The sequence below is a fragment of the Stegodyphus dumicola genome, chromosome 5 (assembly GCF_044657685.1).
Source record: "Stegodyphus dumicola isolate Sdum_Otavi_A_Nest chromosome 5, ASM4465768v1".
NCBI classification, from domain to species: domain Eukaryota; kingdom Metazoa; phylum Arthropoda; class Arachnida; order Araneae; family Eresidae; genus Stegodyphus; species Stegodyphus dumicola.
Window position 1 is genome coordinate 229881806 of NC_140772.1, and position 22027 is coordinate 229903832.

Sequence of the window (22027 nt, forward strand, 5' to 3'; positions counted from 1 at the left end):
GAACGAATTCTCGCGTCCTTCTTCAGCTAAATTTTTAATTCAAATGTTATTGCACCCAGAATTCAAAGATCTACAATTCCGTATAAGAAACATTACATTTTATACATTGCGCTTCAAACTAACAACAGGTGGCCACAAATTTGATTAAACATAAAATAAACCCAAAAACTATTATCCTAATAGCAACAAATAAATAAAAAATAAGTTAGCAAAATAATACACAGTACTAGAAAAAAATATAGAGAAGCAACAATGCAGTTAAAAAGAATTTAAATAATTACAATAATATTACTTTTTCTTACCTTATTCCTATGTTCAGTTTAAGTGAATTAGGCTCTTGTTGGCATTACCTATCGGTTTAACTAGAATTCTCGCGTGCATGGCTATAAAAAGAGTAACTAATAATCGTTTTGAGCAGAGCTTAAATTGCGCCGGACCCCGGCTCCGGTACTTCCTAGTTTTAGGGATATATTCTAATTCTAGCCGGACCACACCGGAGCTCTAAATAAGAAGGCTCCGGCACTTTTTTATGTAACGGAACAATAATTTTAGTAGAAATTTGTTCTAGAAAATTTCATTTTTAGCAATAAAATTATATAAAAAATCGCTTATTAAATTTTAATTTATCTCTTTACATTTTATTTAATTTTAATTATTTAATTACTTTAATCTTTAATTATTTTAATAAATAATAATAAATTGTGAATTAATTAAACAATAATTAAAAGTTAAATAATAATTAATAAATATTAATTATTAATATCAATTAAATAATTATTAATTAATTTGATACTCCTTAACTATTTAATTTTTTAAATTATTAATGATTTTAATAGTCATTTTGTTTATTGATTTACTCTTGTTCCTCTTTCGTGATGGTCCTTCATAGGGCTCCGACGCTTCTACTTTTAGAAATTAAGCCTTGGTTTTGAGACTAATAACCCAGAAGGGCTATTAGTCTCAAAACGGCATTTTGCGTCAAATCATTTTAAATGTCCAAATCTTTTTTCAAATTGTTGCCACCAAATATTATCGCTCTGTATTATATTTAAAGAAATTAAATAATGAAGAATCTGCATGAATATATGTATGTATTCTCGCATGGTGAAAATTAACGGTATCTGGAGTCATCAAACTTTGAATAACAACAAATATTTTATTATTTAAAATAGTCTTCCATCCGAACACAGGCACCTGGAAGCCAGAATTTGGAATTTGTTTTATTGTCTATTTCATATTTATTAAAATTTTAACGAATTTTTTATTTAAAAAAACTCAACAGAAACTTCAGATTTTATTTTTTCGCCGTTCTTTGCTGCTGCATATTTCTGTATATCTATGTGAAGATTTATTAAATAATACATTTTCTTTTCTATACACGTGTGCATGAGAAAAAAGGGAATGGTTATATCTTCAAAAATTGCTGAAATTACATTTCAGACTAACGCTAAAACTATTACTTCTTCGGAAAACAGAAAAAAAAAAAAAAAAAAAATTATAATAATGAAAGAATTAAAAATGAAATAAAAAAGAGAAAGTAAAATTAAATTAAACGAACAGCCTGTGCTGCCATCTGCTGGAGTGATCAGGCTTTAGAAACTTTTCAATTGTATTTTTCGTTCAGAGTTCTCAATAAACGAGTAACACTCAAAATTGAAATACCTTTCAGAATAATAAATTCTTTTGCTAAACCGACAGTAATGGAACATAAATGAGTCGGATGATGAGCAAATGTCTAAAACGTGGCAATTTATTTATTTTTATTTATTTATTTACTTTTATTTTATTTATTTTTGTTCTTGTTGTTGTTTGTTTGTTTGTTTTGCATGGATGAACAAAAAGGAGGTCCAGAAGTAATCACATATATCCATTGCCGGCTCCTATCACTGAGTAAAAAACTTGCCTCAATTACGCTTGCGCTGTGACAATTTTTTTCCTGAGTCATAAATCATTTACGTGAAAAGAACTCTATTATAAATTACAGTAGCTATACTCATTAGTGATGACTTTTGAAATTAAGGGTTAAATACAATATTTATTGTGCATTAATAAAAGTAAATTATAAACGCTACATAGATAACCTAATGTTGCAAAAAATAACAAAACTTTATAATAATAATAAAAATTTAATTTGGAACGTTTTATGTCTTGCCAATTTCTCAACAGTGCATCTACAATCCAATAACTGAATAAAGTCATATTTATATAAACAATACAAATACGCTTACATGCAGTTAATTTAGTGAATCTTGTAATGTAAAGTGATTTGTACAAATCAATAGGAGTGGCTATAGATTCTCCTTTTATGAACGCAACGAAATGTGTAATTTCATTTTTAAAATGTTTGACGTTAATGTTATAGAGCGTTTTAGTACTTTATCATTAGTCTTTTGCATCCGTCATAGCGGTCTGGAGCGTCAAGATGAAAAGTGAATATCAAAATCAACATCATAAGTGGATATGTAAGATACAAAAGAAAGACAAAACAAAGAGTATCTGGTTCTTTTATAATGATGGTAAAATCAGCCACTTGACCGTAGCTTCATATGGTCATGTTCCACTTTAGCCTCGATCATGTGAAGAAACACGACATTCTCAAATAGTGTCTTTATGGGTGCATGATGATACTGAAGAATGACTGGAGGCGATGTTTCGTCTGGCTGAGGAAGCGATGACCCGGCAACGGGGAACAGTTTAAAACTTTGCCAAAAATGTTTCGTTTGCAGCTGTGCCCAGAGTAGCGATCAGCCAAGTTCTGCTTTTCGGCAAGGTCTAACCTTGAGTAATTCCAAATTATGGTAAGCAGTGAATGAATGACACACAAGGCTAATTATTTCCTATAAATTTTATGCCATTTGTCCACGTGAATGGACCATTTATGTAAGCTTCAAGGTATTACGCTTGTTTCACAATCGGAATTGATTCCTTGGGCATTCGGAACCTGGCGAAAGGACTGAGTCTTTTTATGATTTCCTCATATGTAACATGGTTACGAGCCAATTTCCTTTTGAAAGTGCTTCACGAATGCATCCCCCCCCTCTTAGGCAGGTAATCCTCATGTACATTGCTGTAATTAAAATAGGTCAAACCGAAACCTGCCCACTGTTCATTGATAGAAAAGTCACAACACGCCCCTTCACCGCATTTTGAAACTGTACGCTTACAAAGTAGTTGAAGAATAAAAAGTAAATGCTTTGATGATTTCTAGATTAATTTATTTTATCCCAGGAATCGCCATTCTGGAAAATGTAAGTTCGGAATTCTATTCAAATTGAATCTTATTGAGAGAGCAAAATTTTGGTGCATGTGATAAATGTACATATGTGCGAAATTCTACAAATACTAAGTATGTTTAAACCATTAAATTTGTCCGCATATTATGCAGATATCAACTGAATGCTGTGTAAGATTTATCCTACGTTATCTAACAGTTAATTTTTAGTTAAAGTTACTTTCCTGTCCATTCCTAATTTCAGCTTACAATTTCCGGCCAGGACGTATTTTCAGAATTGTGGTCAAATGCAAATGAGGAAGAGAAGTATTTAAAATTAAAATTCTATTGACTTCGTTAGAGAGCCAGATATTCTGAGCAGCGCTCGTTCTCCTTTTAGGCTACATCTCTCTCTTAAGCTATTATTACGTTCGGCCGTACTTTAGCCCCTTGATAGCTTCGCCGTTAGTTCGCGTTAAGAGGCCAACTCTGTTAGAATCTTGATAGCTTCGGCTATATCTTTTTAGTTAAGTTTTACTTCTTGGTATTCCTGAGTTCAAACCCAAGTGGAGGCTTTATTGTAAACTTCAAGAAGGAGTCATCTGTTAATTTTATTTTGAATAATAAAGGGTATTTAACCCTTCTTGAGTTCTGTTCACCGAACTAAGCGATTATTCGCTTACCAGTTAAGGTTTACCATTTTCAGCTTTAATTTAAAGGCAGGAATCTTACAGCGGTACTTAAACAATTTTGAGAACAAAAATTCAATGGTTAACTTTGGAAATTCAAGACATGCCTCCTGTCCCCTCTTGCAATTGTGGGGTTATAAGGAGTGGAATCCCGCTTTCTTAGCATGCTCTTGTGGTGCGGTGGTCAGCACACTCGGCGCGTATTCGAGAGGTCCAGGGTTCGAGTCCCGGCGAGGCCATTGTTCATCTCCTGCTTCAAAAAAATATAATGACTCTAAAGTGCCGCCCGAACTAAAAAAGGTGGTGGATGATGATTCTCCACCACCAGGATTAGACGATTGGGTCCCCTAATCCGCAGTCGCCCTTTAAAAGGGGAAGTATATGACGTATTTCTCCCGCCTTCTTAGCATGGCTTCGTGGTGTAGTGGTCAGCACGCTCGGCGCGTATTCGAGAGGTCCTGGGTTCGAGTTCTGGTGAAGACATTGCACATTTTTCACATCTCCTGCTTCCAAATAACCTAATATATCTACAGAGTTACAGCCTAGTTGAGCCTTCTCACAACGAAGATTTTCTATCTGTAAACTTCAGACAGGTTTGGGAGAAAACACAGCTGGTTCTATACTATCAAAAACAGCAATGTCAGGGAAAATTAACTGCTACCGATAATTGGGAAAGAACTCAAAGTATGAAGTTCTTGCAAAGGTACAGCGAGGAGCCGAAATGATCACTTAAATTTAGGTTAAGACTTTTCAGCTGCTTTGCCATTAATCATTATTTATTGATTTTACCATCAAACAACTGACAATACAAAGCAGGCAAAATACCTATAAAGCCAATTTATTACCTGTGTTTAAATTCTTCCTCGAAACCTGAAAAAAACCTGGAAAATATAGTTATGTTTGCACTAAACATTCTAAGAAAGTGTTTGTCGTTTGAGGGGGAAAAAAAATGAAGAAGAAGATAAAATCGTGGTTTAGAGTAGATTTAACGATGCCTCTTGGATTATCGCTAAGTTGTTTCATTTATCGCCAAGTTGTTGTTTCATTTATAGTAACCTGAGTAGTTGCATGCTATCGAAACCCTATTATATGACGTAATTCGTTGCGTGATTGCGGTGAATTTGAATGATGGAGAAAAAATCGCCAATTATCGCCAAAAGGAACATGTAAATATATCTTTACTAAAATCGTTCTTGATGATGGAACACATTTTAGTAGCTCTCAGAACGCACTCAATATTATAAAAAAATGTTCACCCAACGATTTTGCAGAACCAGTCTACCTATTTATCAAAGGAACTTCCCACAAAAAGAAAAACAGTAGAAGAAGAGAAGCTGAAATCAGTAGTCGGTGTGATAAATATTTTGAAACGAAGGAAAAAAAAGGACTGTATTCCCTGTCTGGAAAACCTATTAGGTTAAAAACTGCTTTGTTAACTGCTTTGTTAAAAAAAAAAAAAAAAAAAAAAAAAAAAAAAAAAAAGTATCTTGCCTTTTCTTGGTCATCGATAAGAGACGATAAGAATATTTGGTTACTGAAATTAGAATTTGTGAACTCTGCAAAAGCGTTTGTATTTTTAAAATATTGGAAGATTTAAATATAGAAACTTTTATTGACGAAAATGAAATTCCTGATGAAAGTTTGAAATGGATATTTCAAGAAGAGTTAATTTGTGATAGGCAGTCTAAATTTGAAACAATGATTAGTCATTTAGATGGTTTTCTGTTTCTGATGATCATGATGATTACATAGATAAAATGTCAAAAAAATAATCAGAGTTACGGGAAATATCAATCTGCTGTTGAAATGTGTAGAAGCAAAAAATAATCCCGATTATATGACATTTAAATATTTCTGCAGACAGATGCAGCTGATTCAAATTAAGCAGCTTTCTCAAAGTACAGAATTCCTTGCCTAGGTTTCTTATGTCTTTTATTATAATCCAAACTACTATAATATTATACGCAACAGTAAATATTTTGTATTTATGTACTCATGTTTTAGAAAAGTTAGCTTTGAAAACTTTTTTTTTTTTTTTTTTTCCCGACCTGGCAAATTCTGGTTTACAAACAAGTTTTAAGTCAAGTGTACTTAAAAGAAAAAATGAGAAAATTTAAAGAGTTATGAAAAACATATCAGTTTATTGTTAGGTGATATAAGGATATATTCTTCTTATAGATAAGAAAAATGTAAGTGCTGCTATTTAATTTACATTCTTCTTATAGATAAGAAGAATGTAAGTGCTGCTATTTAAAACTTCCGGATCTGCAAATTAAATTGCAAAATTATAGAATAGAATGTGGGAAGGATGCATTAGACACTGATAGAAAGTGATGGAAAACTGTGAATAAAAAATATCTTACAGTTTGGGAACATTACTTATGCAACTTATTAGCTAATTAACTGCCAAATTTATTTCCTCAATTTTCATTTATTTCTGGGTGTCTGGATTGACATTAGCCATAGAGACTAGAAATTGGAAAGTAAATGGAATGCAGATGGGATCTGCCATGAGCCCCAAGTAGAGATCGACATTCAAGTAGTACTCACCGGAAAATAAAATTCACATTGACAATAAATAGTTAGTAAATATATTCTAAAACCATTGGAGAACACGGCACTACATAGGAGTTGGAAATGATCTACCTTGCAGGAAAAAAAAAAAAAAAAAAAAGACAGTTCTATATCTCCCGTTCTACTGGGCCGATTGACGAAATTTAACTTGCGTTTTTCATGTCTTAAAAGCGCGACTTAGGATATGTGTTACATTTATACATAGCAATGTTCTAATATAGGTAATTTGACATAAAATCGGACCTTTTCTAAGATGACATGATATTTTTTTTTTCCATATTTCGATTCTACGACTTAAATTATACCAAACTGCCCAGCTTTGTAAAAATAAAAGTAATTTTTAAAAAAATTACCTCTCAAAACTTTAGCTCCTCTATGTTAATTGAATTTGATGTATATTGATTAATTTCTCTTTTTTTTTTTTTTACTAAACTTACTTGATTTCTTCTTACAGAATTTGAAATTTAGGTTGATTCCAAATAAAATTCATCCATGTTTTACAATTTATTTTTTAAATTTGTATTTTCAAATGATTTTTATAAATTTTTCGAAAAACATTTTGTATTATAACCTATAAACCTTTTACCATCCTGTTAAATTAGATGTATTTCTAAGGATACCTGCAAAAAAGTAGAGTTTTTTATTCAAAATTTCCTATGATATGCGGGAATTTTTACCTCGGCGCATTTTGAAATTTGGCGTATTTAATGGAAGCGATAACAATGAAAATGTGGTTTACGCACTTTATTAACATTATTTGAAAGAATGAACGATGGACCGTTTTCCTCTCGGGCATCAATGAAAAAAAAATAATAATTACAAGTAGGGTGCTGTAAATTAAGAATTCCTCCTCAATAAATTACAATTTTTATATCTAGGCATAATTTGAGAAGTAAAATCGAAGTATGGAAAACACGTGGTATGTTATTTCAGAAAAAGTCCAATTTTGTGTCAAAATATCTATGTTAGAATGATGTTATATATAAATCCAATATATATCTTAAGTCGCGCTTTCGAGACATGAAAAACGCAATTCGAATTTCGTCAATCGGTGCAATAGAACGGGAGATATAGGATTTTTTTTTTTTTTTTTTTTTAGCAGTGTACATTACAATATGGCATGTTTCAAAATGTTGAAATCTTGAAACTCACAAAAATTTTACTTCTTCTCACAAATAATACTCTCCAGCTCACTCTTTTAACAATTACTTCTCAACAACGTAAAAAAAGTAACCATTGTTGCCAACCTAATTAAAGTTACCAAATTTCCCCTACTAAGACAAATCCTTAAATGGGGGTCATGACAGTTAATAGGTTAATGCATTATAATTGGTATACTATTGTTGTATAAATTACACATTTGCGTGTGATTATGGCAAAGCCTCGTGGGCTATCTGCCTAAGGGGAGGGATGCCTTCGTCGAGGACTTTCTAAGGGAAACTGGCTCGTATACACGTTACACATGGGGAAAACCACGAAAACGCCCATGCAGCCAGCCCGTTCGCGGGATTCGAACCTCGGACCGAACTACCAGTGTTCAGCGACTTTACCGCTCGGCCGCTGGTGGGCTACACATTTTGTAAATCCTATGATACATATGCACTGATTGTTTGTTCTGTGTTTATTTCAATATAAAGCAATTTTTCCATTCAATTCATTAACAAATTTGTGTTTCAAATTTCATGCTATATAAGAACATAATTTTGTCAACTAAAATTCTACATATGATTTTAAGGATAAGCAATCAAGCAAATGTATTATTAATATTATCAGGCAAATATAATATCAAGCAAATGTATATTATAGTATAAGCAAATATATATATATCAAATAATCAAACAAATATATTATTAATGTTTCATGATAATAATTTGCAGCGCTCAATTATTCAATTTCAATTTTCATTTTTAGTGTGAATATGAGTTTAGTATGGTCAGAAGTTTAAAAGAAGTCTAATCTGACCCTAGTAAGGTAAATACATGGCTATTAACTAATATAATTTTTTTCTTGCATGGATTTGTAATAAATAGGTAATAAATAGCCAATTTCTTACTTTATTCTTAAAACCTTTATAACTTTTACCTCTCTTACTTTATTCTTAACCCTTTAACCTTAAAACCTTCTTCTTCCTTTACCTTCATTCTTAAAATTTAAACCTTCTAATTCAAATACTTTATTCTTAAAACCTTTTTTTTTTTTTTTTTTTTTTTTATAAATTACAAAAATATTCTTCAGGAATTTCATGTTATTTAATTTCTGCTAATTTTTGAGCTCTAACTATATGCTTATTAATATTATGAGCCATCTATTTCTTTCATTAAAAAGTTGTACATTACAGTATGCAAGAAGGTTTTCACAGTAATGGCACATAAAATAAGATAGGATAAAATTCTATCATTAAAAATATATCATATGCATTGATATAAGACATGAAATTGAACTGATAAATGACACGTTTATTTTCAACAAAGTTATTTAAAAACACTTAAAACTATTAATGCCAGCAATTTCTATTGGGCACTAATTATTAGGTAGTATTAAAAAATATAAATTATATTCATTTCAAGATTCTATCCCATATTCTAATGACATTAACGCATCTCTTCTGAATTTTCTTCACAATTACGCTATATCATGTAATTCTGGTATCTTTATTATAAATATTGACATTTATGATTTAAGACAATTTTACAGTACAAATAATTACAAAATTACTATACCAGAGTATTGTTTTTACCAACACAAAGAATATCGCCTCCTGCTTCTGGCAGTTTATGGCAATCTAGGCTTTGGGGCCACTGAAACCCAAAATTATTCAGAAGTCGTTCACAACTTTCACGAACCGTCATACAAAGCGATCGGCATGGTGGTATGGCTCTTTCAATTGAAGTGCAAACGGGAACATACATAGTGCACAGAAAAAACTGCAAATCGGGGCTACACTTTACTTTAACGAGAGGGAAAAACTGATGCACTTCCACAGCTGCGTCTTCTTGTTTCTGATTGTTCAGTAAATTTGGCATAATGGTTTCATTATAAGGTATGTCTTTGCACATGGGTATGGTTATTGGTTCGCATCGACCATGATGAGGAATCAGATCCTCGCCGTGCGAGCTCGCACTTCGTCCGTGTTGAATTGCTGTTGTCGTGGAGACGAGCAACACTGACAACCATGCTACAAATAAGATGACGGCCATTTTTGTTACAAATCGTGCGACATTCCCAGTAATATACCGTCAGCTGTCGAAAGGACACAGATATAACTCGAGAATTGTTTTGATAATAATACCGATAACCAATTTCATTAATCGGAGACTTACAACTGCACGCTTATTGTAATAAGACTTCGTTATATATTCAGCACGACAGACATATCTGCACGAGCCGGAAGTACAGCTCGACGGCGCAACTTTGCTGGTGGTGGAGATAAGCTCGAGGTCATGGACCTAATAAGAAATAGACTACCCAAACGGGTTTCCTCCCTCGTCTGAGGCGTTGCAGACTGTCACCTTGATCACATCCGGAGGAGTAGGGACGACTTGCAGAAATTTAACAGTGGTTGCCTATTGCAGCGTGTATAATTGTCAAAAAAAAAAAAAAGTTGGTTGTAGCTTCTCATTTCACAAATTAGAATTTCTAAATATTTTTATTTTTGAAACTGAGATTAATTTTTAACAATTTAGCATATTTATCAAGCATAATTACCGTTCCAAATAATTATAAAGCTATTGCATGCTGGGTATTTTTTTTAGCTTTTCCTATGCTGTAAGGAAATTTGTAACTACTTCTTTTAGAAAATAATATTTTAAACAAGCAATTTTCTCTTGAAATTTTTATGCTTTTTTTTTTTTTGGTGTAAATAAGTAAAAATTACTAAACTATTTAAAAATGAATTTTCGAAAGTTTTGTTTAAAATTCTAAATTGTGCTGCTTTTTTAAAATTATAGATGAGTATTATAGCATAATTTCTATAAAGGCTGGTGTTGGTGTATTTAATTATGTGTATTTAATTATGTGTATAAAGGCTGGTGTTGGTGTATTTAATTATTAGGGCTATCTGCCTAAGAGGAGGGATGCCTTTCGTGGAGGACTTTCTAAGGGAAACTGGCTCGTATACACGTTACACATGGGGAAAACCACGAAAACACCCATGCAGCCAGCCCGTTCGCGGGATTCGAACCTCGGACCGAACTACCAGTGTTCAGCGACTTTACCGCTCGGCCGCTGGTGGGCTCAATTTCTATATAGGAATTTTATTTCAAATATATTTCATAATACATCATAGTGATAACCACTTTTGACGTCTTAAAAATATTTATACATTTAATTCTAATATTAAAATTCTATTTAACGTAATAACTAATTTTCCTTGTATTTTATAGTGATTATTTTTTTTAAATATTTTTTTAGTTCTGCATAAGATTTTTTTTATTTACTGTTAATTTAATTTATCAGCCCAAAGTGGCGGTAGCCTAGAAAGGCTGTTAGTTTCGAAGCGGAATTTTGCACTGTTTTACTATGAATGTTCGTGCCTCCTTGCAAATTGTTGTTACCAAATATTATCGCCCTGTTTTATATGTAAAGAAATTAAATAATGAAGAATCTGCATGAATACATGTATGTTTCTCGCACTGTGACAAAAACGACAGTATCTAGAGACATCAAATTTTGAATAATGTAATCCACCAGCATCTGGACAGCCGAATTTCGAATTTGTTTTAATCTATTTCATATTTTGTAAAACTTTAATGAATTTTTCATTAACAAACTCAACGAGTTCAAAGTGAGCAGTGTACGGAAAATAACAGTTTTATCTCCAGTGCGAAAATTCTAAAGATATGCTGTTTTCAAATGTATGTGGTTTACGGGCGAAGAACATGATATTCAATAAATATTAGTAACACACAAAACTTTAAAAAAAGTTTCTTTTTGGACGTAATATAAAATCTGAGTGCTTCTGGATTTTATTTTATCTTTTTTCTTTCCCTTCATTACGCTCAGAAAATTTTATGCTCCGAAATTTATGAATTATTAAAATAACTAGTCTACTTTTATGTTAATAATTTAATAATCATATAATCAAATAAATATGATCGTTTTGTAATGTTATTATAGTTTGGAAAATCACTGCCTGAAAATGTTCATTAAATTTTTTAAAAAAATTATCAGATCTTGTTTATCTTATTTATTTCAAAGCATCACGTATTATCAATCTTATTTAATTTTACTTTATTTTTAAGCAAAATTAAGTTCATAAATTTTGTACTTAGAGTTTTACCAAAGTAAAGATGTTTGTACAAGAATTACGCGTGAAAAAAAATACGCGAAATGCAGTAAAATGTGCTTTAATGAGATATATTAAATCCTATTTGAAAAAAAAAAAACTGTGACTTTCATAATCTCATCACTATACAACGTATCACATTTAATAATTAAAAAGAATTATGTGATAAAAGCGTAGTAAAAGTAAACCAGATGTTAAAGTAAACCAGATCGTCCCTGCTTTTTCTTGCCGACATGTCAGTGACGCGCGCCCCGCCCATTGGGTTAGTCTATCTCTTATAAGGTCAGGTCAGGTCAGGTCGTAACATTAGACTATGAGTATCGTACTAATTAAAGTACATGACTCATCAATGATTAATCCAATTAAGGCTTTATGAATGGTAGAATTTTTGCTTCATGAATTATGAATGATTTTATTAAGTCATATTCTTGGGATGTTAATTGAAAGCCACTGGTCACGTGTTTCTTAGCCAGAATGGTGATTGGCGAGAGCGAGAAAAGCTTGAATTTTCATATTTCGTAGTATTTTCGACTATATATACAAAATTTTTTATATAATAGATGCATGACAATAAATACTAACATTCTTTGTTAGTGTATAAATTTGCAATAATGATGTTGTTGATAAATATGAAATAAAAGATGAGAAAACTAGGATAAATAGGTGTGACTGTAGTTAGCCAATAAGATACAAGAATCTTATTATGAAAAACTCTTGCTTCAGTAATGTACAAAGAACAGTAGTGGAGTAAATCTTGATTAAATAGTAAATCATGTAATAATGATGATGATAAATTACTGATGATTATAGCAAAATTCACCACCGAACATTATGATGAATTGTTCGAGGTCTTTTATACTTTTGTTCAATTATATAGTCATAGTTGCCAATGTTTTGGATAATATTGGAGGGATGTTGTTGCATTTTATTATAAAATTTATAGACTGTTTTGAGAATTTCTTCATCTATTGTATTAATATTTAGATCCCTATGTAAAACTTCATTTCTTATAAACCAAGGGGCACCCAGCATGGTTCTAATAATTTTATTTTGTATAACTTGGAGTTGATTTCTGTTTGATTTAGCTGCTGCAGCCCAGACAGGTGATCCATACAGCATGACTGGTCTTATGAGTTGTAAATAGATGATTCTTTTCGTATTAATGCTAAGTTTTGAATGGCTATTAATAATAGAGTATACACTCATGAAGGCCTGCATTGTTTTAGTTCTGGTAGCATGAAGATGTTCTTTAAAGTTGAGTTTGTAGTCAAGATGGATGCCTAGATATTTAACTGTGTTTTCTCTATTTATAGGTTGATTATTTATATAAAGCTGTTCACAAACTGGTCTTCTAGTTGTTCTTTTGAAAATTATGTTATTGCTTTTATGAGGATTAATTTTAATTTTCCATTTAATTAGCCAATCTTGGATATTGTCAACTGCTTGTTGTAATTTATGTTGCGCATGAGAAGGGTTGATTGAAATAGAAAAAATTGCTGTGTCATCAGCATATTGGGCTATTTCAGTACCTGGGTAGATAGGAAAGTCATTGGTATAGATGATATATAAATACGGTGCCAAATTCCCTCCTTGAGGAACACCAGCATTTATTCTTCTTTTTGTAGAGTAACTATTGTTGATACGGACTTGAAAAAATCTATTTTGCAAGTAGTTGTGAATAATTTGTATTAATGCAGCAGGAAAGTTGTATTTAATTAATTTGTAAATGAGACCTGTATGCCACACTTTATCGAACGCTTTCTCCACATCGAGGAAAAGAGCGGCGACAGTTTCCTTTTTATTAAAAGCTTCACCGATCTTCTCAACGATGCGGGAAACTTGATGAATAGTAGAATAATTTTTTCTAAATCCAAATTGAAAGGGAGAGATGATATTATTGTCTTGCGCATATTGCTGTAGACGTTTTTGAATAATTTTTTCAAATATTTTTGAAATAGCTGGTAGTAAAGAGATTGGTCTATAACTTGCGGTCAGTTTTTTATCTTTTCCAGGTTTTTTAATAATAATTATAGTGGCATGTTTCCAAGCAGTAGGGATATAATTTTTTCTGAGACAAGCATTGAACAGATTAACTAAATAAATAACAGCTTTTTTAGGAAAATTCTGAATTGCAGTGTTGGATATTTTATCATATCCACTTGCTTTTTTGGGATTGAGCTGTTTAATGATATATATAACTTCTGTAGGTGTGGTAGGATAATTTGCTGTACTCCTGTTGGAGTTAAGAAAATTTTGTACAGATTCTTTTATGCTATTGTCTTCTTGCTGATTCATGTTATTGATGTTGAATTGTTCTTCGTATACATTAGCAAATTCATTAACTATGTCTTCAGGATGATGGATAATATTGTTGTTACATTCAATAGGTCCAATTTTTTCATTATTTCTTCTGAGTTTCTTAGCTAATTTCCAAATAGAGTGGTCAGTGTGGGATAATTTTTCTACGTAATCGTTCCAGTTGTCATTTTTATAGTCATCACATAATTTTTTAACTTTATAGTATGCTCTTTTATAGTTGATGTGATCAGTATGGGTACGAGTTCTTTGCCATATTTTCCTGAGTCTATTTTTAATTCTAATTTCTTCAGTAATATGTTGTGGTAGAGAGTAGTATTTTTTGGATGAATTTCTAGTAGCTTTATTGATGGAGTCAATAATTTTATTATTTAGATGAGTTGTTGCATTGTCTATTAATTCAGGAGTAGTCATACTAGCATTAGCAGAAATATTATCATTTAAAATGTATTTAAAATCTGTCCAGTTTACTTTAGTTGGCTGAGGAGGCATGTAATGGATGATATTATTAAGGATGAACATAATTGGGTTATGATCAGAATCCAGCTCAGGGATATTGATAAGATCAGGGATTTGTGGGATATTGCTAGTAATGAGTATGTCTATGACATCTGAGATATGACTATTGCAGGTTGAGATATGAGTAGGTTCAGTTGTAGAATGGATATTGATAATAGAATTTTGCATAAAGTTATACAGTCTGTTGCCATTGCTATTTGTATATCTTGAATTCCATGCTGGGTGTTTACAATTTAAGTCACCAGCAATTAATGTGGGGTAACCCAAATTGCAAATATAAGCTATTTCTGCTGTATTGATAATTTTTTGTGGAGGTTTATAAACCGAGACAAATAAGTAGGGTGTAATATTATTACTATACACAAGGCAAGCACAGGCTTCTATTGAATTAAAGATAGGAAGTTGATATTCCATGTGTCTGATAGAATTTTTAATGATTATAGCAGTGCCTCCTCCACTGTTATGTAATCTATCATTTCTATAGATACTGTAGTTGGCAATTTTGAATTTGTTATTGGGTTTCAGATGAGTTTCATTTAGCATCATGATGTTGATATTATTTTCAAAGATAAATTTTGTAATTTGTAGGTGCTGCCTGATAACTCCATTACAATTGTAGAAGACGGATTTAATATAATTAAGCTTATTTGCCTTTGAGTAATTTCTGTGGTTATTGCTATTAGTCATTGCTGATGTTTTCATAGATTCTGAGTGCTTCGAAAGCTACTGACATTTTTTCTGTGACGGTATTAGCTTGACAGAAGTCATCATAGAGATCATATATTGATGCCATGAAGGCTATAAATTGATCTAAATTTTTTCCTTTGCTTTCTTGGGTATTATTTTGATTTCTATTGGTTCTTTGGTCTTTCTTATTATTAGTATTATTATTTTCTTGAGTTTTGATTTTTCCTTGAAGTACAGCAAAGTATGATATACTATTTTCCGATTGGTTGATAGGGTCATGTGATCCTATTTGGCTTTTTTGATATTTTGCAGTATTATCCGAACTTTGACTTATTTTCATGGCAGATGGTTGAATTTTCATTGGAATTTCATTGCTTATTTCGTTATTTTGATTGCCTGGTCTACGAGGGCAAGATATGGAGGATGCTGGATGTGATCCTGAACATAGGACACACTTCGCATCATAATTTTGAGTGCCCTTAAAAGGGCAGAGGTGTGATCTATGGTTTTCTGCACATCTTACACAACGAGGTGTATAATTACTTTATTTATTTTTTATTATGCCACATAAATGCTGTGTTGCAACATGCAAAGGAAATTATAAGAATGGCCCGAAGGTGGCTGTATTTAGTTTTCCTACGGAAGAACAACTGAGAAAACAATGGATTTGGAACTGCAAACGAAAAGATGGATTCAAGCCTACGAAACATTCAAAGGTAAGCATGCATTTCATTTTTAAATTAGAAAATTCCTGAAAGATTAATGTCATTGAAAGAAACATGACTTGAAAATGCGAAAACAAAAAATTCTCAATGCAAGGGAAATAATTTACTGAAGTTCCATTGCATTCAACCATAGAAAATAAAACGAAGTTTTAATTACTTTCTATACAAGCATAGTTATATATTTATTTACTAGGCAGAAATTTCTCTTATCCCATTATGAATGAGTATTATTAATGAATTCTTTCAGTAATTTATATTTTCGGCGTCGGGATCTTTATAACACGCACATTGATTTGGGATTGATTAATCTTTCAGGAATTTATGTTATACAGAGCTTATACTGAATTTTAAAGTGATTATAAAATGGACCCTTTTCTCAATAACTAGTCAATAGAAAATCCACCAACCTTATAAAGTTCATATTATAACTTTAAGTAGATAAATATAAAATGCTTCAAGTCGTAATTTTAAAGCCGTTAATTTAAAGTTGTTTTAGATATAAGTATTTAACTGTTTGGGTATACTATTTCTTTTGATTTAGATAAGTCTCGTTCCACCTATTTTATTTTTCTTTTTTTTTTCTTTTTAAAACTGAATGTATGCAATGCCCCTTTATTATATGCTAGGAGAATCTGAGAATGCATTTTGCTCGTAACTCATGTGAACAGGAAATTAATGCTAATTATGCAATGTTCTAAACTTTATTAATTCTAAAATCCTTAAAAAAATTATGAAATATATGTAAAAGAAAACAATCGTATAAATGGACTAGTTTTGACAGTAATTATTTTAATTTCTGGAATAAGTTACAAGGTGTTTAAATTAAACTGTCTTGTTCAAATAATATTGCCTAAGATTGTAAGCTTACTAGTTTTCATTACATGTTAGCATAAATCCTAATTAGCCTATTAAATTGTTTCATGCACACACACATCTATAAAAGTACGAGTTTCTTATGCCAATAACACCTACCTTGTTACAGTGGTTCACTTGCTACTGGCAGTAAGTTCTTGTGGGCTTGAAATTTACATTAATTTCTTATCTAAAAACACTTATATAAGGGGTTTTGTTTATTTATACTTGTTGCAGTGGAATATGAAAATGTTTCATTGTATTAATAAGTTATATAACTTTTAAAATTTTTGAAAAAAGTTAAGAAAATTATATGGAAAATAAGCAATCTAGTGAGCCTTCCACAGTAATATAATGTCAAACACGATTGATGAATGTGAATATTTCACTCCAAAATTACATAAGAATAGCCTAAAATATTTAATTACTGCAAATAAACTGTTAAATATACAAATTCTTGTTTTTTTCTTTGTGTATCATATTTTAGCACTTATACATGTTTTCAATAATTCAAGAAAAATGAATTTTTTTAATGACTAATGATGTTTTATGCTCTTAAATATAAACATTCATAGGCACACAAGTAAATTTGTACTTCTGGTTGTGAACATATCATTTGTAAAAATGTTTAGAAAAAGAGCCAGTAACTTTATATTTGAATGGTACGAATGAATGTGGTTAATCTTATTCTTATCCATCAACTGATGGTTAATCTTATTCTTTTTATAACTGTATTATCACCATTTTGAATGTAATTCCATAACCAAGTGTTGTTTTCAAATAACTGAAGAAAGAAATATTTAGGATGTAGCAATTATATATACATGAGCAATTGTATGTTACCTGAGGATGTATCAATTAAATATTACTTATGTTATATGCATTTGACATATGACAACAAACATGTGCTAATTATTTGCACTTTTCAAAACTTTATGACAGCATCCATGGCTCTTTTTAGCCCAAAAGAGTTAATAGTTTTGTTTTAAGATTTTGCATTATTCACTCTAAATGGCTGCATCACTTTTTTGCGTTGTGCACTTTAAATGGCTATATCTCTTCAAATTGTTACCATCCAAACATTATCGCCCTGTATTATTTTTAAAGAAATTAAATGATGAACGTTTTCCACAACGGTAACCCTTCCCTTAAGCAGATAGCTCTTGAGTGCTTTGCCATGATTAAATAAAAATACAATAAAACCCTTATTAGACTGTGCATGTATTTAAAGGATGGCGAATGCTTACGATTTTATAATTGTTTAACCTTTTGATACATGTTTATTTATTTGTTCTTTTTCATATTAAAAGGTGTGTGAACTTCACTTCAAGCAAGAGGATGTTCTGAGGCAAACTGAATTCTTTGATGAGAAAACTGGAAAGAAGATCATTATACCATTGTCATATCCTCGTTTAAAGAATGGTGCAATTCCAAGTCTGTTTCCTGATGGTCCGAGTCATCTTAGTTCCAGTGTTTCATCAAGGGAATCACCAGAGCATAAAAGACTCAAAAGAGAACAAGATGCACTCGAAAAAGCCTTAGCCTGTAGCTTAGCTGAAAAGGAAGAGTATGAACGAAAACAAATGTTTTATAATTTAGATGAACTAAAAATTTGTTTTAATACTGTGAATTTACCAGATAACTGGATAGTTATACACAGGCCTATACATACTATGATTCTTAATATTTCTAATGACAATCATCCAAGAATTCTAAAATCATTATTGATTGATTGTAATTTGAATATATCTGTAGCAGTTAGAAATATACCTATTAAATCACTGAAGCAATATGTAATCCCATCAAAAATTAACAACCTTAAAGATCTTTTAAGTATTTTAGAGAAATTAGACCTATTTGCCTCAAATGATTCATCTGAAGACAGTATTCAAAATTATTTACGAATTGTAAATGAATTAATGACAATTTTAAAAGAGAAGATTCCACATAAAAACAATGAAATAAATTTTCTCGTTGAGCAACTATCAAACTTGAATTCAGAAAAACAACAATATAGGTATTCTGCAGACTTTCTAATATTTTCCACTTTACTTCACACAATTTCACCACATGCATATAATTTTATTCGAAATTCAGAAAATATTATTATGCCTCATCCACGGACCATTCAGAAATTTTTTTCAGATTTTAATATATATCCAATAAATGAACAATACAACCAAAAGTTCCTAAGCTACATAAAATTTAAATTTCAAGAACTATCAGAAAAAGATCTGCTTGTTATTTTAATGATTGATGAAATTCATCTAAATCAAGCATTTGATTATAAAGGTGGTAATTTGTGTGGAATGGCATATAATTGCAAAAATGCTGCATCTAGTGCATATGTTTTCATGATTCGCAGCCTATTATCTGTTTATAAGGATGTTGTACATATTTTGCCAGTGAAAACACTTAGTGCGGATAATTTGTATATTTATATTAAAAAATTGTTGTGGGATTAGAAAATATTGGGTTTAAAATTATTGCTATTGTCACTGACAATAATTCGATTAATAAAAAGGCTATGTCTCTGTTTTCCGAACCACCTAAAGTTAGTATTGTTTATCAAAACCCTGTTGACAAATCTAGGCCAATGTTTTTTATTATTGATACAGTGCATATTTTAAAATGCATTAGAAATAACTGGATAAATCAAAAAAATAATAATCAGAGTATGTTTTTCCCAAGTTTTGATGATGCTTCACATATTGAAACTGCATCTTTTTCTTGTATTAAAAAATTACATGAATCTGAAACTGGTAAGTTATTAAAGTATGCTTATGGTCTGACAATAAAAGCTCTATATCCAACTAACTTAGAAAAACAAAGTGTAAAGCTTGCATTGCAGATTTTTAATGATAATGTTGTTGAAGCATTATTTTCTTTTGGGCAGCAGAAAGAAATAATAAATTTCCAAGAAACTGGAAACTTTATTAAAATAATAAACACATGGTGGTCAATTGTAAATGTGAAATCTATTTTTAAAGGGGTTCATAAAAATAATGTATTTGAAACACCTTTCACTGTGGTAGAAAATGATGAAAAATATGTTTTTATGAATAACTTTTTGAATTGGCTAGATAGTTGGAAAAATTTGAATTTAACCTCTGGTTGCCTAACCAAAGAAACTCACTTTGCAGTATACCATACAACATATGCTTTAATTGAGATATCAAGGTATTGTATAAATGAGTTGGGTTTTAAATACCTTTTACTTGGAAAAATACAAACAGATATGTTAGAGGCTAGATTTGGTAAGTACAGGCAACTGGCTGGAGCTCACCATAATATTTCTATCAGACAGGTTTATGAAATAGAGGGTAAATTAAGACTTCAGAGTACATTACCAACCCTAATAAATTCTTCAAAATTTGGAAATATTCCTCTTCATGTATCTGATTTTAAAGACACTGAAGAACAAACTTTTGATGACACTGATGTACAAACATTCATAGATGAAATAACAGTTGAAGATAGTGATATACACGACATAAAATTGGATGTACCTATTTTGACTTATATAGCTGGATATTGCTGTTATAGTATGCTAAAAAAGTTAAAATGTGATGTATGTAAATCCAATATTACTATTGATAAGGAGTTAGCTTTAGAAAACGATGAAAATATTCATTCATGGATTAAGGTTTTTGATAGAGGTCTTATGTATCCTCATCCTGATATTTTACATGCTGTTATATACAATTTTATTGTTGTTAAGAAACTTATTTCAGATGAATATGAGCAAAAATTTTTATTTTCGGCAAAGCCACGAGTTACAGTGTGTAAAATTACTCTAAATTTACTTCATGAAAATTTTTTTTTAGAGTTGAATGACTGTCCTAAACTTCATGACCCTCAAATTATTTTGAAAAACATCATACAAGCATCAACGAATATTTTTCTAAATAATTACTGCAAAAAGTTGAATGATAATCTTTTAAGTAACAATTTAAATAAGCAACGGAAATTGAAAACATTAAAAAAATAATTTATGCATACAGCAGAAATGACATATACTATGTTTATAAGTTAGTAAACTTTATAAAATAAGATAGTGACACTAATCTATTGTTTCTTATTATCTTCAGACTTAATTTGTAATTCATTTTATCTAAATGAATATTTTTTGCAGAATGTAGATAGTATGTTAAATAAAAAAATAGTGCTTTTTCTATTTGTGTTGTGAAATCTTTACCAACTCTTTCAAAATGCATGCACACACACACACAAAAAAAAGCATTTGTAATAGATAACTAATTATGACAGTAAAGTGCTAAAGTTGTTAAGTCTCTTATATAATATCATTTTGTGCAAAATAGGTGTATTTATTGTAAACTAGAGAAATATTGATTTTTGAAGATAAAATACTTTGCCAATTAATATTACTATTGTTTAGATTTTGAAATCAGTATCTTGCAATTTTTTAATATTATTTTAATTGAAGCAGACATGTTTATTACATTAATTTTACACTGTAAGAAGAAAATAAATACAATTTGTTTTTACCTACAATTCCATATGAGTCATTTTTATAGATATTCATGCATTTTTATGGAGGAAATTCACTGTATTCTTATACAATATTTTCATTGTAATACATGCTAAATTCTGTCAAAACTAAAATTAAATACTTTGGAATTAAAATTTCTAATGATGTGGTTGTACATATACAGGGGAAAACTTATCAAAAATAAATTGAGTAAAAAAATATTTTTAATCCTTCCCAGCTGTAAGGCTTCATGCAGTTATACTAAACTATTTTGATATTAAAAAGACTTAACTGTAATAAAAAATAAGTAGCATCAAGTTACATAAATAAATAGTCATCCCACCCTTTTTCCCACTGTAGTATGCAATGCCATTTCCTATTACTTCCAGTTATAAATTTACTGGTACAAAAAATTCAGGCCAAAAAAAAATAAATAAATAAAATCCTTTTTATATGTTTTGCATCCTAATTGTGTTGCTTTCCTTTAATAAAAATCTGAATTATTTTGAAAATTTTAAATCTTACTTTACATCTTAACAATCAGGCTATATTTATTTTCATTTCTAATAGGAAAATACATAAAACTTGTTATTCTTTCAATTCTAAGAATTGAGGACATTTGATCTATTTAGATGTTTTAAAAGTTCCTACTGATTACCCTGATAAAAATTCCAGTAA

The 22027-nt window shown here is 30.5% G+C and overlaps 1 protein-coding gene across 1 annotated transcript; it reads left to right on the forward strand.

The window, feature by feature from the left end:
• Positions 1–12242: 12242 nt before the first annotated feature.
• On the forward strand, positions 12243–19322 carry LOC118182713 (uncharacterized). Its single transcript, XM_035352100.2, has 2 exons — positions 12243–15996; positions 18168–19322. Exons 1-2 carry the CDS (start codon positions 15841–15843, stop codon positions 19320–19322), a joined length of 1311 nt encoding a protein of 436 aa, XP_035207991.2. The 5' UTR covers positions 12243–15840.
• The last annotated feature ends 2705 nt before the right edge of the window (positions 19323–22027 follow it).

What these genes read in the sequence shown, in the direction of transcription:
- LOC118182713 (XM_035352100.2), top strand. Translation starts at nt 15,841, where the DNA reads ATGCCACATAAATGCTGTGTTGCAACATGCAAAGGAAATTATAAGAAT. An exon ending in AGCCTACGAAACATTCAAAG is followed by an intron (nt 15,997 to 18,167) that starts GTAAGCATGCAT and finishes TCATATTAAAAG; the next exon opens with GTGTGTGAACTTCACTTCAA.